Source organism: Mobula birostris, chromosome 26, assembly GCF_030028105.1.
Source record: "Mobula birostris isolate sMobBir1 chromosome 26, sMobBir1.hap1, whole genome shotgun sequence".
NCBI classification, from domain to species: Eukaryota; Metazoa; Chordata; class Chondrichthyes; order Myliobatiformes; family Myliobatidae; genus Mobula; species Mobula birostris.
Genome location: NC_092395.1, coordinates 13,943,909 through 13,959,396, shown reverse-complemented (window position 1 = coordinate 13,959,396; position 15,488 = coordinate 13,943,909). Strand labels below are relative to the sequence as shown.

Here is a 15,488-nt window from a genome sequence, read left to right as displayed (position 1 = left end):
TCATCTATTCTTCAGGTTGGTACTGGGCAATAAATACTAGATGACCTAAAATCTGTGAGCACATCTTAATGAGGAAGCAGGGAAAGCATTAGCAATTACACTGCAGTAATCATTCTTGGGAAAAAAAACAAAATAATTTCCTTTGGAAAGTTAAATTTTGACCATTTTATTAATTAAAACGGTTGTATTTATAATATATTTACAAGCATTGCAGTTACTTCCACTGCAACAGGAGTGTTGAGTACTGGACTTGCTAACAGTTCAGTGATAATTTAATGCATCCAAGTCCTGAAAACACCCTTACATTGCCTGTAGATATTTACATATACAGTAAAAATGCTAGCAAGTCAGTTCAACCCATCAGATCATAGAATTGAAGAGTTTCTGGTTTCCCTTTACTTCCTACAGAAGCTCCTCGCACTAAACCACAGTTCCATTTGCATGAAATAGATGTGATGCACTTCAACAGAAAACACTTCATGATTTAAAATGGAAAGTTAAAAAAGGCAACAAAATTCCAGGGATTCTTCCAAAGGAAAGCTTTAAATATATTAATGCAGTGAAAACAAGAAATAAATATCATTACATCTCAGTTCAAATATTGCAAATCACTGAAGAATGCCTTTTAAAAAAAAGGGTTTTGGGCAATTGAGCCACAAATCCATTTACCTTATTGGGTCTTAATGTCAATTTCAATTATATAAAGCAGCATGCAAACTGATGTACTTCTAGAGGAGTCAGGAGCACCAGTATGTAGGCTGCCACATAATGCAGGTGGTTAACAATTGATCTCTGCCCAAAATGATGTGATAAAAAATATTTTTACATCTTTGTAATGTCTACTTGTTGATTATCTAGGAGGAAATCATATAATTCATATGACACCCTCTTAACACTAAAATAAACCCCAATGGAAGACAATTCCTCCACTTTAGAAATTTCAGAATAAATGAGTATTTCCTTACATGAATTGAACAACTTCAGGTCTTCCAAGTCCCACTAGATCACTCTTAACATTCAGGATCAAGCAGAGACCTATACTTAATGCATTTATTATTGAGATGTTGCATCTTAAGAACAATAAGAAACCTGGAATTTAAGGAGGTAGCTAAAGACAACATGCAGAAGTTGGAATGCATTGTAATGTAAGTTAATTGGGGTTCATTGTCATTTTTGTTTCACTGAACATTAAAAAGGCAAAGAGAAAAGAAAACATCTTCTTCAGGAAAGAAAGAACACAAAGTGGAAAAGTCTTTATTTTGCTTTAACTTATATCATCCTTAAAATAGCCAACCCAATGCCATTTTGCAATGCATTTTTAAAAAATCTTAAAACCTCGCCCAATATCTTAAGGGAAACAGTTTCAGTTTCATGTTCCATATTGCAATGATACAATGATACAAACAAAAGATACCAAATGCAGAATATAAAAATTTTAAATATATTCCCAAAATACCTACCTAGAGAAGATTCAATGGTGTTAAAAACATCTTTCAGATGCTGGGTAACCATATATTTCTGTTCCCTACTAAAGAGACATTCATCCGTTGCTATGCATTGGTATACTTGTCAGTGGGTAATGCAACAGAAATGATGCAAAATTCAAAAGTCAAATCAAAAATGAAATGTTTAAATCTGATAGAGACCTTCCTTATTTGTGTGGAACACCTATTATCCTTCGCGATGAAAACTGATAGAAGCAAGGTGGGTTTATTTTTGGCAAGGTAAGGGTGGGCACGAAACTTATTTTGAGTTAAGAAAACAACTTCCTTTTATGCTCACAGCGGTTACCAAAAACAAAATTCTTTTACATACTGAAAAGAGACCCCCCCCCCAACCAACCCATTGACCCCAGAAATCGCTTTAAAACTCAGAAATGGAGAGTCAAGCTCTTGAACATAATAAATTAGTAATAATCAGGTGTATTCACATATATTCATATACACAGTTTTTATGTATATTTATACATACATGTTGCAAGTTTATCAAGGTTGCCCAGTGAAGTGTGGGTTATATGTAAACTACCGCTTTGTTAAAATCAAAATTTTTAAAAAAATTTCTCTACAAGACCATTTAAAATTTCATACAATTTTGCCACCTTTACCAAGTCTCACCATTTAGGTCCCAGTACTTTTGTTCAAGGATCTTAAACATTCACACTCAGATGCTTCCTTACCCTAATACAAAACTGAAAAATAAGTGCATCTTGTGGAAGTCTGATACCCTAAAAGATTCTGTTGTAAGTTTGGGACTTGCAATCTGAATCATCAAAGTGTATGGTAAAAATTTTTAGAGCTTCTCCCAATATTGATTTTAATTAAGCAGCAGACAAGTTTAAGAGGCATAGAATTGTAAATTACCAATACATTTCCCTTTAATCTTATCTTACTTTAACTGTATAACTGTATAACCTTCTCGACTAAAAACACAGACACTTCAAATCACCTAGATACTTACAAAATATACACGAAAATTTAATTGACTATGTATCACTGAAGTATACAGGTTTTGTTATGAAAATTGTCAATGAAACTATCTAATTTTCTATAATTTTAATGATTATAGCTGGAGCTTACAGCGTCATTGATCAATAACATTGGTGCCTTAGATGTGCTGCTCAGATAGCAATGGTCATTACATTTATAAAAATTGTAATAATTGTTCAATGACGTGTATACAGCTGGTGGTGATACAATATTAACAAACTTCGCAAATGCCACAAGTTTACTCTGTATTTGTTTGCATCACATTCTTGCACATTGTGGTGTTACCTACTGACAAGCATATCATTGGGCTTATCTTCTGATATCATATCTTCCTAGGAAACCCATGGTTACAAAGTAAGCCATTCCATTTTTTTTAGTATATACACAAAGTGACAGATGGTCGACAGGCCAGACGCTGATTAATTAATGTTATTCGACTGCACCTTAAATCATTTCAGATAAGTTAGCAGAGACACTGCAGTTATTCCATGATTCAAATATTCTCAGATTTCAAGACAGCGAGAACTGGTTAAAAATCATTTTAGCAGATACGCAATCACCATTTCAATGTATTACAATAGATTTTCATTCTCCAGACCCATACACCCTTTGATTTGATTTGAAGCAAGCAATAACCCACTTTCTATTGGGACAATGTTGGGTCTCACTGAGGATTCTACAGCAACTATAAAATGGCTATCCAATAAAAAAGATACTTTCGAAAAAATAATCCGTTTTTAGTATGAGAAAACAAAGTTAAGGACTATAAAACTGAATGAAAATACCACGAGATCCAACAGCTGCGTTAACCTTAAAAGGTATAACAATGGTTAAAGCATCAAATAAGTTTGCAAAGTAACAGCAGAAATCTTCCACTGCTTAAAATAATTCACAGCAGTATGATCACAGCAATGTGCACACAGGGCTTGTCGACCCACAGTGAGATGAAATAAAATAAACATAGCAGCTTGTCAATAAATGTTTTAAATCGGTCCCGTAAGTTAGATCTATAAATCTATGGAAAAAAGGTGGGTATTCATGTTTGAGTTGACATTTTTTTAGAAAAGAGTCCTTGGTTAAGAACCTCTATTTACTCTGGCTTTCTTTGTGCCATGCATAATACAATAATTTAAATTATAAAATGTATCACGGTAGTCATAGAACACTGTTGCATTATGAAAACAGTAGCCTTGGACGCTGTCTTTAAAAAATAATTCAGGAATTGTTTGTTGAATTCTCATTACTTGGTGAACTTGAGGCTGAGGATGATGATGAAGAGGAAAAGTTCATCCTTGATACATCAGGAGGATTTGTTGCTGTGTTTTGTCCACTTAAGCTTTTTCGACAGACTGGACAAGTGTCATGCTAGGGTAGAAAAAAGAAATGTTTAATTAAACATGCATTAACATTTTCAGTGAAGCAGGCACATCCAAAATATTTTAATGCGCTTTTCCCCAAAATTCCACTCATAAATGGTGTTTAGATTACAAAATTTTTCCCATTCTTACTGCAGATTTGCAACATATTCTTTTGATTGTAACATTTTACACCAGCCCGTCTTCACTTCAGTAACTCAAAACACAAATTTTATTACAATTATTCTGGATTTCCATGATTCTAACTTGCAAAATATATCTGAATTGGTACTTTAACTGGTATTAAAATGAACATAGGGGATAGGAGAAGGAAACAAAAAAATAAGAGGCATTGGAGGGGTATCAAAAAACCAAAAGGAATTCTGAGCAACACACAAAATGTTGGAGGAACTCTGCAGGCCAGACAGCTGAGGAGTAGATTTAAAAGGTGGGCAGAGGGGAGAGAGAAACACCAGATGATAGGTGAAACCCGGAGCGGGAGGGATGAAGTAAAGAGCTGGGAAGTTGATTGATGATAGACACAGAAGGCCATGGAAGAAAGAAAAAAGGGGGGAGGAACGCCAGAGGGAGGCGATGGGCGGGCAAGGAGAGATGAGAGAGGGAAAAGGGGATGAGAATTATTGACTTTGTTGGGAGGGGAGCATTATCGGAAGTTTGAGAATTCTATGTTCATGCCATCAGGTTGGAGGCTACCCAAACGGAATATAAGACGTTGTTCCTCCAACCTAAATGTGGCCTCATCATGGCAGTGGAGGAGGCCATGGATGGACATATTGGAATGAGAATGGGAAGTGGAATTAAAATGGTTGGAAACCCGCTTGTCCTGGCAGAGGGAGCATAGATGCTTGGTGAAGCGGTCTCCCAAACTATGTCGGGTCTCACCGATATACAGGAGGCTACACCAGGAACACCGAACACAGTAAATGACTCCAAAAGACTCACGAATGAAGTGTCGCCTCACCTGGAAGGACTGTTTAGTGCCTTGAATGGTAGTCTGGTAATGCCTCCCACACTCCCCCTTCACCATTTCCCATCCACTTTTCCCTCTCTCACCTTGCCCCCCCCCCCCAAATCACCTCCCTCTGGTGCTCCTACCCCCTTTTCTTTCTTTCATGACCTTCTGTCTCTTTCACCAATCAACTTCCCAGCTATTTACTTCATCCTTCTCCCTCCAGATTTCACTTATCACCCGGTGTTTCTCTCCCCTCCCCCCACCTTCTAAATCTACTCCTCAGCTTTTTTCTCCAGTCCTGCCGAAGGGTTTTGGCCCAAAATGTTGACTGTACTTTTTTTCCCCATAGATGCTACCTGACCTACGGAGTTCCTCAGCATTTTGTGTGCGTTGCTCGGATTTCCAGCACCTGCATATTTTCTCGTTTGTGAAAAGGAATTTTGAGTAAGTTTTTGAATGCAGGGAGTGAGGTATCCAAGATAAGGAAATGAAATATAAATGTTTCAGCCATTGAGCTCTTGGCCCTAGCTCATTCAATTGATTAATGCGTAGATAGAGAAGGAAGAGCAGCAGTTTGGCGTTTATGAAGCATTCAGAGACTCCCAACTGTCCTCACAGCACGCGTTGCTACCTCATCTATCCTTCCAACCTGTGCCTCAACTACGCATTCACATCCGCATTTACCTAAGCACCTTCCATCCCTCAGTACTACTAATCTCATTTCCTCAGCATTAATCCTATTTCAACTACCCATACTTCACCCTTAATTGACGTATGTTAGATTACTCTAGATTTCCCCCCCATTAAGTTAGTCCTCTCCAAGACCTATCCTTGGCCTTAACCATATTTCAACATACTCTATTTCATCCAGTATGGAAGCTATCTACTTCTCTTAATGATAGGCCCATCTCTCAACTTCACTATGTATGGTTTCTCATTAGGCTGCTTATTTGCTTCAAATATTTATGCTTTTCCAGGAAAAGACAATGTTACCCTCCTTCCAACAAACTCAAATAGCTACCTAGCTTTTCAACCCTCCTCCTCTTCCTGGATTCTTTGGCAAGGACTTTCCAGCCTGCATCGATGACCCCTTCTCCTGTCTCCTCCTCTTTCTGGATTCATTGCTAATTGCTAACAAGACAACAACCGTCTCGACTTCACCACTCCTCTCTCCAATTCCAACCTCACTCCTTCTGACCATACTGCTCTCCACTCTCTCCGTACTAATCATAACCTCATCATCAAACCGGCAGATAAGGTGGGTGCTGTAGTAGTCTGGTGGACTGACCTCTACCTTGCTGAGGCCAGGCGACAACTGTCAAGACACCTCCTTTTATTTACCTAACAGGACCCCACTATGGTGCATCAGGCCATTGCCCCCACACCATCAACAGCCTTATTAACTCTGGGCATCACCCATCCACTGCCGTCAACCTCACTCTCCACCTTCCGTTCCTACCTCCTACCCAAAATCCACAAACCTACCTGTCCAGGTAGACCCATTGTCTCTGCTTGTTCCTGCCCTACTGAACTTAAAATCTGCACACCTTGACTCTTATTTTCCCTATGGATGTCCAGTCCCTAAATACATCTACCCCCATCAGGAAGGCCTCAAAGCTTTCAGTTTCATAGAAACATTGAAAATAGGTGCAGGAGTAGGCCATTCGGCCATTCGAGCCTGCACCGCCATTCAGTATGATCATGGCTGATCATCCAACTCAGAACCCCTTATCTGCCTTCTCTCCATACCCCCTGATCCCTTTAGCCACAAGGGCCATATCTAACTCCCTCTTAAATATAGCCAATGAACTGGCCTCAACTGTTTCCTGTGGCAGAAAATTCCATAGATTCACCACTCTCTGTGTGAAGAAATTTTTCCTCATCCCAGTCCTAAAAGGCTTCCCCTTTATCCTCAAACTGTGACCCCTCGTTCTGGACTTCCCCTACATCGGGAACAATCTTCCTGCATCTAGCCTGTCCAATCCCTTTAGAATCTTATACGTTTCAATAAGATCCCCCCTCAATCTTCTAAATTCCAAAGGGTATAAGCCTAGTCAATCCAGTCTTTCTTCATATGAAAGTCCTGCTATCCCAGGAATCAATCTGGTGAACCTTCTTTGTACTCCCTCTATGGCAAGAATGTCTTTCCTCAGATTAGGGGACGAAAATTGCACACAATACTCCAGGTGTGGTCTCCCCAAGGCTTTGTACAACTGCAGTAGTCCCTCCCTGCTCCTGTATTTGAATCCTCTTGCTATGAATGCCAGCATACCATTCGCCTTTTTCCACCGCCTGCTGTACCTGCATGCCCACTTTCAATGACTGGTGTACAATGACACCCAGGTCTCGTTGCACTTCCCTTTTTCCTAATCGGCCACCATTCAGATAATAATCTGTTTTCCTGTTCTTGCCACCAAAGTGGATAACCTCACATTTATCCACATTAAACTGCATCTGCCATGAATTTGCCCACTCACCTAACCTATCCAAGTCACCCTGCATCCTCTTAGCATCCTCCTCACAGCTAACACTGCCGCCCAGCTTCGTGTCATCCGCAAACTTGGAGATGCTGCATTTAATTCCCTCATCTAAGTCATTAATATATATTGTAAACAACTGGGGTCCCAGCACTGAGCCTTGCTGTACCCCACTAGTCACTGCCTGCCATTCTGAAAAGGTCCCGTTTATTCCCACTCTTTGCATCCTGTCTGCCAACCAATTCTCTATCCACATCAATACCATAGCCCCAATACCGTGTGCTTTAAGCTTGCACACTAACCTCCTGTGTGGGACCTTGTCAAAAGCCTTTTGAAAATCCAAATATACCACATCCACTGGTTCTCCCCTATCCACTCTAGTAGTTACATCCTCAAAAAATTCTATGAGATTCGTCAGACATGATTTTGCTTTCACAAATCCATGCTGACTTTGTCCGATGACCGCTTTCCAAATGTGCTGTTATCACATCTTTGATAACTGACTCTAGCAGTTTCCCCACCACCGATGTTAGGCTAACTGGTTCATAATTCCCCAGTTTCTCTCTCCCTCCTTTATTAAAAAGCAGGGTTACATTAGCCATCCTTCAATCCTCAGGAACTAGTCTAGAGCCTAAAGAGTTTTGAAAAATTATCACCAATGCATTCACTATTTCTTGGGCTACTTCCTTAAGCACTCTGGGATGCAGACCATCTGGCCCTGGGGATTTATCTGCCTTTAATCCCTTCAATTAACCTAACACCACTTCCCTACTAACATGTATTTCCCTCAGTTCCTCCATCTCACTAGACCCTCGGTCCTCTACTATTTCCAGAAGATTATTTATGTCCTCTTTAGTGAAGACAGAACCAAAGTAGTTATTCAATTGGTCTGCCATGTCCTTGTTCCCCATGATCAATTCACCTGTTTCTGACTGTAAGGGACCTACATTTGTCTTAACCAATCTTGTTCTTTTCACATATCTACAAAAGCTTTTACAGTCAGTTTTTATGTTCCCTGCCAGCTTTCTCTCATAATCTTTTTTCCCTTTCCTAATTAAGCCTTTTGTCCTCCTCTACTGGACTCTGAATTTCTCCCAGTCCTCAGGTGTGCCGCTTTTTCTGGCTAATTTGTATGTTTCTTCTTTGGAATTGATACTATCCTTAATTTCCCTTGTCAGCCATGGGTGCACTACCTTCCTTGGTTTATTCTTTTGCCAAACTGGGATGAACAATTGTTGTAGTTCATCCATGCGATCTTTAAATGCTTGCCATTGCATATCCACTGTCAACCCTCTAAATATCATTTGCCAGTCTATCTTAGCTAATTCACATCTCATACCTTCAAAGTTACCCTTCTTTAAGTTCAGAACCTTTGTTTCTGAATTAACTATATCATTCTCCATCTTAATGAAGAATTCCACCATATTATGGTCACTCTTACCCAAGGGGTATCGCACGACAAGATTGCTAACTAACCCTTCCTCATTGCTCAATACCCAGTCTAGAATGCCCTGCTCTCTAGTTGGTTCCTCGACATGTTGGTTCAGAAAACCATCCCGCATATATTCCAAGAAATCCTCTTCCTCAGCACCCTTACCAATTTGGTTCACCCAATCTATATGTAGATTAAAGTCACCCATTATAACTGCTGTTCCTTTATTGCACACATTTCTAATTTCCTGTTTAATACCATCCCCAACCTCGTTTTTGAACAACCAGTTCCCCTCCGCCACCACTCTTCTCCATTTGGCAGAGCTGGTCCACACTCTCAATAATTTCTCCTTTGGCTCCTCCCACTTCCTTCAAACAAAAGGTGTAGCCATGGGAACTCGCATGGGTCCCAACTATGTCTGCCTGTTTGTTAGCTACATGGCACAGTCTATGTTCCAAGCCTACACTGGTAGCACTCCCAAACTTTTCCTACACTACATCAATGACTGCATTGGTGCTACTTCTTGCACCCACGTGGAGCTTGTCGACTTCATTAATTTTGCCTCCAATATCCCCTCTGCCCTCAAATTTACCTTGTCTTTTCCAACAGCTCTCTCCACTTTCTTGATCTCTCTGTCTCTATCTCTGGAGACAGCTTATCTACTGATATCTTTTATAAACCCACTGATTCGCACAGCTACCTGGACTATTCCTCTTCCCACCCTGTTACTTGTTAAAAAAAAAAATGCCATCCTCTTCTCTCAATTCCTTCACCTCAGCCACATCTGCTCTCAGGATGAGGTTTTTCATTCCAGAGCTAAGAAGATGGCCCTCCTTCTTCAAAGAAAAGGGCTTCCCTTCCTGCACCATCAATGATGCCCTCACCCACATCTCTTCCATTTCACGCTTATCTGTCCTCACCCCATCCTCCCACCACCCCATCAGGGATAGGGTTCCTCTTGTTTTCACCTACCATTCCACCAGCCTCTGAGTCCAGCACATAATTCTCCATAATTTCCACCATCTCCAAGGGGATCCCACCACCACTCTTTCTGCATTCTGCACCGATCGCTCCCTATGCTCCCTCCCTTGTCCATCCACCCCTCCCCAATGATCTCCCCCCTGGCACTTATCCTTGCGAGCGGAACAAGTGCTACAGCTACCCCTACACTTCCTCTCCCACTACCATTCAGGACTCCAGAAGTCCTTCCAGGTGAGGCAACACTTCACCTGTGAGTCTGTTGGGGTCACATACTGTGTCCGCTGCTCCCAGTGTGGCCTCCTGTATATCAGTGAGACCCAACGTAGATTGGGGGACTGCTTTGCCGAGCATCTATGCTCTGTCTGCCACAAAAAGCAGTATCTCCCAGTGGCCACCCATTTTAATTCTACTTTCCATTCCCATTCCAACATGTCAGTCCATGGCCTCCTCTACTGACGCGATGAGGCCACACGCAGGTTGGAGGAGCAACAACCTATATTCCATCTGGGTAGCTTCCAACCTGATGGTATGAGCATTGCTTTCTCAAATTTCCGATAATGGCACCCCGCCTTCACCATTCCCATTTCCCTCTTTCACCTTATCTCCTTACCTGCCCATCACCTCGGTCTGATGCTCCTCCCCCTCTCCAGCCTTTTAGCTCTTTCACCAGTCGACTTCCCAGCTCTTTGCTTTACCCCTCTCCCGGTTTCACCTATCACCTACTACCTTGTATTTCTTCCTTCCCTTCCTGGCAACTTTCTTACTCTGACTCCTCATCTTTTTCTTCCAGTCTTGATGCAGGGTCTTGACCCGAAAAGTCAACTATTTACTCTTTTCTAGCCTGGCCTGCTGAGTTCCTCCAGCATTTTGTGTGTGTTGTTTGGATTTCCAGCATCTGCAGATTTTCTCTTGTATGCTAACTAGTCCTGCTGAAATGTTCTATAAACCTCAATTCATCTGTGACACTACATTTTATAGACCTGTTACATCCAAACAGACAGGAATTTGGTATCTCTAGCGATGCCATGTTCCTGCCTAATCTGATTCCCACCATTCTATTTGTACAATTCTCATCAACACATAAGACCATGGTTTTAAGCATATTTGGTGCATGCCGGTTCTGGTTTTTTTACCGATCAATGCTATGTGTGAACTTATTGCTTTAATTAACGAGGACCAAGAAAAATTTCACCCTCTCGTGACTCAAACAGACATGTGAGAACATGTACCACATGCTGACTGAAGACTGAACAAGCCTTTAATTAAAAACCAACAAACTGAATAGTCTAGATTCTCCTGCAGATCTGTGCTTGATGGCATAATTAAGATGTATTGATGTTTGCACATATAGTGGATTCTGATTAACTGGGACACATCAGGACCAGTACATTTTGTTTCAATTAAGTGGCTCCCCCAATTATCCAAAGTTTCAAAGAAATTGTTAAAAAAGTGTTAAAAGGTAAAAGAATTTCAGTAAAATCCTAGCAACTGCCCCATTAAAGTAACAAAATTCTACCCTAATCAAAAAAGTGACAGCCACATTCAGGAGGAGGAAATGATTTAAAAATAAACAATGAGAGATCAGAATAATTAAACTGAAAACAGAGTTACACCATCACTGTACATGGACATTTATAAGGGCATTATACAAAAAATGGGCTTGTGAAATTTAATGTGGCTATCACCACCACTTTTGACAGAAGGGAAGAATCTACCTTCTACAATTCAGATGCACCCTGAACAACAGTAAAAACAAAAGCAAAATATCTTATTCTTGAAACTTAAATCTCCCATAACTGCTGATATTAAAGCTACTATAATAACAGAACAGCACACACAGAATGCTGGAGGAACTCAGCAGGTCAGGCAGCAGCTATGGGAGGAAATAAGAAGTTAAAGTATCAATCTGAGATGCTTCATCCGGACTGATGCTCTAATGGAACTAGCTGTGATCATAAAGATGTCAACCAAAGAATACCAAGAGATAGACTGAAGCAGCCCCACATGTAATTCAATCCCAACAGCCGGTAAATGTATGCACAAGTTGCTGTCAAGTGGCATAAGGCAGTATCAATTGAAATGAGTCATAGAACTGGATTATGCATTTGACAAGGTACCCCATGCAAGGCTTATTGAGAAAGTAAGGATCCAAGGGGAAATTGCTTTGTGGATCCAGAACTGGCTTGCCCACAGAAGTAAACAGTGGTTATAGACAGGGCATATTCTGCATGGAGGTCAGTCACCAGTGGTGTGCCTCAGGGGTCTGTTCTGGGACCCCTATTCTTTGTGATTTTTATAAATGACTTGGATGAAGAAGTGGAGGAATGCGTTAGTAAACTTGCTGATGACACAAAGGTTGGAGGAGGTGTGGGTAGTGTGGAGGGCTGTCAGAGGTTACAGTGGGACATTGACAGGATGCAAAAATGGGCTGAGAAGTGGCAGATGGAGTTCAACCCAGATAAGTGTGAGGTAGTTCATTTTGGTAGGTCAAATATAATGGCAGAATACGAAGGGTGATTGATAAGTTTGTGGCCTAAGGTAGGAGTCAATTTTAGAACCCCTAGCACATTTATTTTTCAACATAGTCCCCTCCTACATTTACACACTTAGTCCAGCTGTCGTGTATCTAATAAAGTGGCCACTGAGTGTATTTGACCATGCATTAAATTCCTTTTGAAAAATTGAATAAAGCAATACTTAAAGGGATATTATACAAATGCCTACCTTGTGAAATTAGAATGAATTAAGGATGAACAAAAAAGAAAGAAATGGGTCTACTTAAGTACATTTCGAAATTCAGTGGTGCTAGATTGACAGAAAAAAGAAGGCTTATTTCCCCAAGCAGGAATCAAGGAGCAGGGGTACAGATTTATATTGGTAGATTCCTAGGAGTAATGAAAAATATTTTCATACAGAGAGCACCATGGGTCTTGAACTCACTCACTCCCTTTAAGGGTCATACAGTCAGAGACTATCAACGCATTTACAAAGTACCAGGAGGTGTATTTAATAAGCCATGAAACTACAGGGCACTACTAGCAAGTAGTGGAACTAAGCTGCACAGGACTTTATTGAGCCATGCTGACATGCCTTCTTGATGGGAAGAACACAGGTCCCAAAAGAAGACTGAAACATTAAGTAGCAGTGGAAACTTATGGGCAGAAATGTGATAACTAAACATAATACTTTTAAATTACCAGAGAATATTAAGTAGGTGTATAAAAGCAAAGAAGATGTAGGATTACTTAGCATGGGTAGTGAAAGCTTGTCAATTGCAGTGATCTGTGTGTGAGAGATACAAGTAGAAGGAGATGAGATGAATGAAGGCACAGGAGATTTTTAAAAAGCTGAAACTGTGAGATATAAGCACTGTAGTTGCTGAAAATTTGAAAGTAAAAGAGAATGCTGAAATAGCCAGCAGATTAGGGAGCACTTAAGTTAAAATTTCAGGCTGATTACTGTTCATCAGTTCTGATACCAATTGGAAGGATTCAATATCCAAAATTATTGAATTCATTATTGCAGCTATCAGGGCTCAATACTTCCAGTCAGAAGATACATTTGCAATCTGCTATCAAGAGATAGGACAAGAAACAAACCAGGTTAATTATTTGTTCTTCCCAGTATTAAGCAAAAATCCAGCCAGTACAGCTTATTTTTTCTGTACCCTAGCTCCCTTTAAACAAATTTAGTCCAGAACCTTTGATTGGAGTCAACCAGTTTTGAAAAATTGTAACGTATTGTACCTTTCATGTTTCCTTCATTCATGTTTTTAAAACTTGTTTCCAACTTTATTGCTAAATCGCGATCATATTTTATGATGTCTTCAGTTGGATACTTTCATTAGAAGAGCATTTCTTTCTAAATTTTGCCAAAGAATGCTCTATCTATACAACAAGCGATTCTACAAATGGTGGAAGTCTTGAGGAACGCAAAGAAAATGCTGGAGGAACTCTGCAGCTTAGGCAGCATCGACAGAGGAGAATAGATAGCTGACATTTCAGACAAGGGTCTTGGCCCAAAATGTTTATTGTTTATTCCATTCCCTAGATGCTCTCTGACTTGTCAAATTCCTCCAGCATTTTGTGTGTGCTGCTCCCTTTATCTATATTGTTTCCTGAAGCATCAAGTTACAAAGCAATTTCCATTTCTGCATGCTTTTATTTTTAACAGTGGTCTCTGAGTTCACACAAAGGAATGGTCCATAGAAAAGGCACTGAATCACATCAGCCCTATCTAAATCCTCAGCGAGGTACAGAAGACGTCAGAAGAATGGAAGAAAATAAGCATACAAAGTGCAAATAAAAATCCTATACCAATATAATGCTGCTGATTAATGACAAGGATACATATATAATGCTCTTTGCACATGTGCTTAAAACTACATTTATGGAGGCTACAAATTCTTCAGCTCATTAATAATGTATTCCACTGTTTGATTATATTACAGCTCAGTGCATTAAAATGTGTAGAATAATGTAACCTATTATGATGGCAAACAAATCAAAACCAACAGTCAGTTTCAGTCATTTTTCATTCCATGCAGATCACAATAAAATTATACAAATTTGCTACCAATTAAAAAAAAATCTTGAACTAACGTTGCTACTTACCATTTCTAGCCAAGGTATTATACAATCATTGTGAAATAAATGGTTGCATGGGAGTTGCCTAACTGTTTCTCCAACACTGTAGTCTTCTTTACACACAGGGCATTCTACACCAGAACCTACCATCAAAGGAAAACAAATGACATTCAATTTGCTTATAATCCATGGCACAATGAAAACCACATTAAAGCAAATTAACTGTCTAATTGAATCTGCATTTATAAACTTAATCACATTCCTCAGGTACCATTTCAGGGGCTGTTTATGAAGCATTTTGGTTAAAGAAGATATCTAGTGACCTTAACATACATTAAAAAAAAATCACTGGAGAAAGTTGCAGTTTAAAGATGTGCAAAAAAAAACTAAGGTGTGAGTGGATGGTGAGAGGTGCATGAGAAAAATATAGGTGCTTTTAGAACTTGAACTCAAAATTTTTTTGTTAATTACAGATAACATTTTGAATGAGGGCAATTTTTTTCCATTTCTCCCCGTCAAAGCAACAATAGATTAAAAAATAGATTAAATAGCTTAAAATCATGACATTAAGATCCTATGCAGAACTACATTTAATATAACCAATTTATGTCATTCAATTCAGGAAATCCAAGCTTATTCACACATAGCATTCAAAGGCAAAACAAGTATTGAAAAACCTAAATTATACAAGAACAAAACAGAAAGTAGGCCGATCAACCCCACTGCCTGCTCCACTGTTCAAATTGGTCAGGATTGACTGACCCTTCTAGAACTAACCTCAAATCCCTAAATTCTCTTAATAGCTAAACATTCTATTCAATGTAGGCACCAACCAAACATTCTCTAGGTGAAATGCCTCCTCACATCTGCCCTTAGATTCTGTAACCCAGCCAGAGGATACAGTGGCATGCATAAGTTTGGGCACCCCTGGTCAAAATTTCTGTTACTGTGAATAGTTATAAGTGAGCAGAAGATGAACTGATCTCCAAAAGTCAAAGTTAAAGATGAAACATTCTTTTCGACATTTTAAGCAAGATTAGTGTATTATTTTTATTTTGTACAATTTTAGAGTGGGGAAAAAAGGAAAGGAGCACCATGCAAAAGTTTGGGCACCCCAAGAGATTTGAGCTCTCAGATAACTTTTACCAAGGTCTCAGACCTGAATTAGCTTGTTAGGGCTATGGCTTGTTCACAATTG

At 39.7% G+C, this 15,488-nt stretch overlaps 1 protein-coding gene across 1 annotated transcript in view; it reads right to left on the bottom strand.

The window, feature by feature from the left end:
- Positions 1-1,217: 1,217 nt before the first annotated feature.
- The window catches only part of rnf126 (ring finger protein 126), a 69,210-nt gene continuing 54,939 nt past the window's right edge, over positions 1,218-15,488 (bottom strand). Inside the window, exons 8-9 of the mRNA XM_072244067.1 lie at positions 14,318-14,433; positions 1,218-3,851 (exon numbers count right to left, since the gene is read on the bottom strand). Coding sequence (XP_072100168.1) covers positions 3,702-3,851; positions 14,318-14,433 — 266 coding nt within the window. The 3' untranslated portion in view covers positions 1,218-3,701. The remainder of the gene's footprint in view (positions 3,852-14,317; positions 14,434-15,488) is intronic.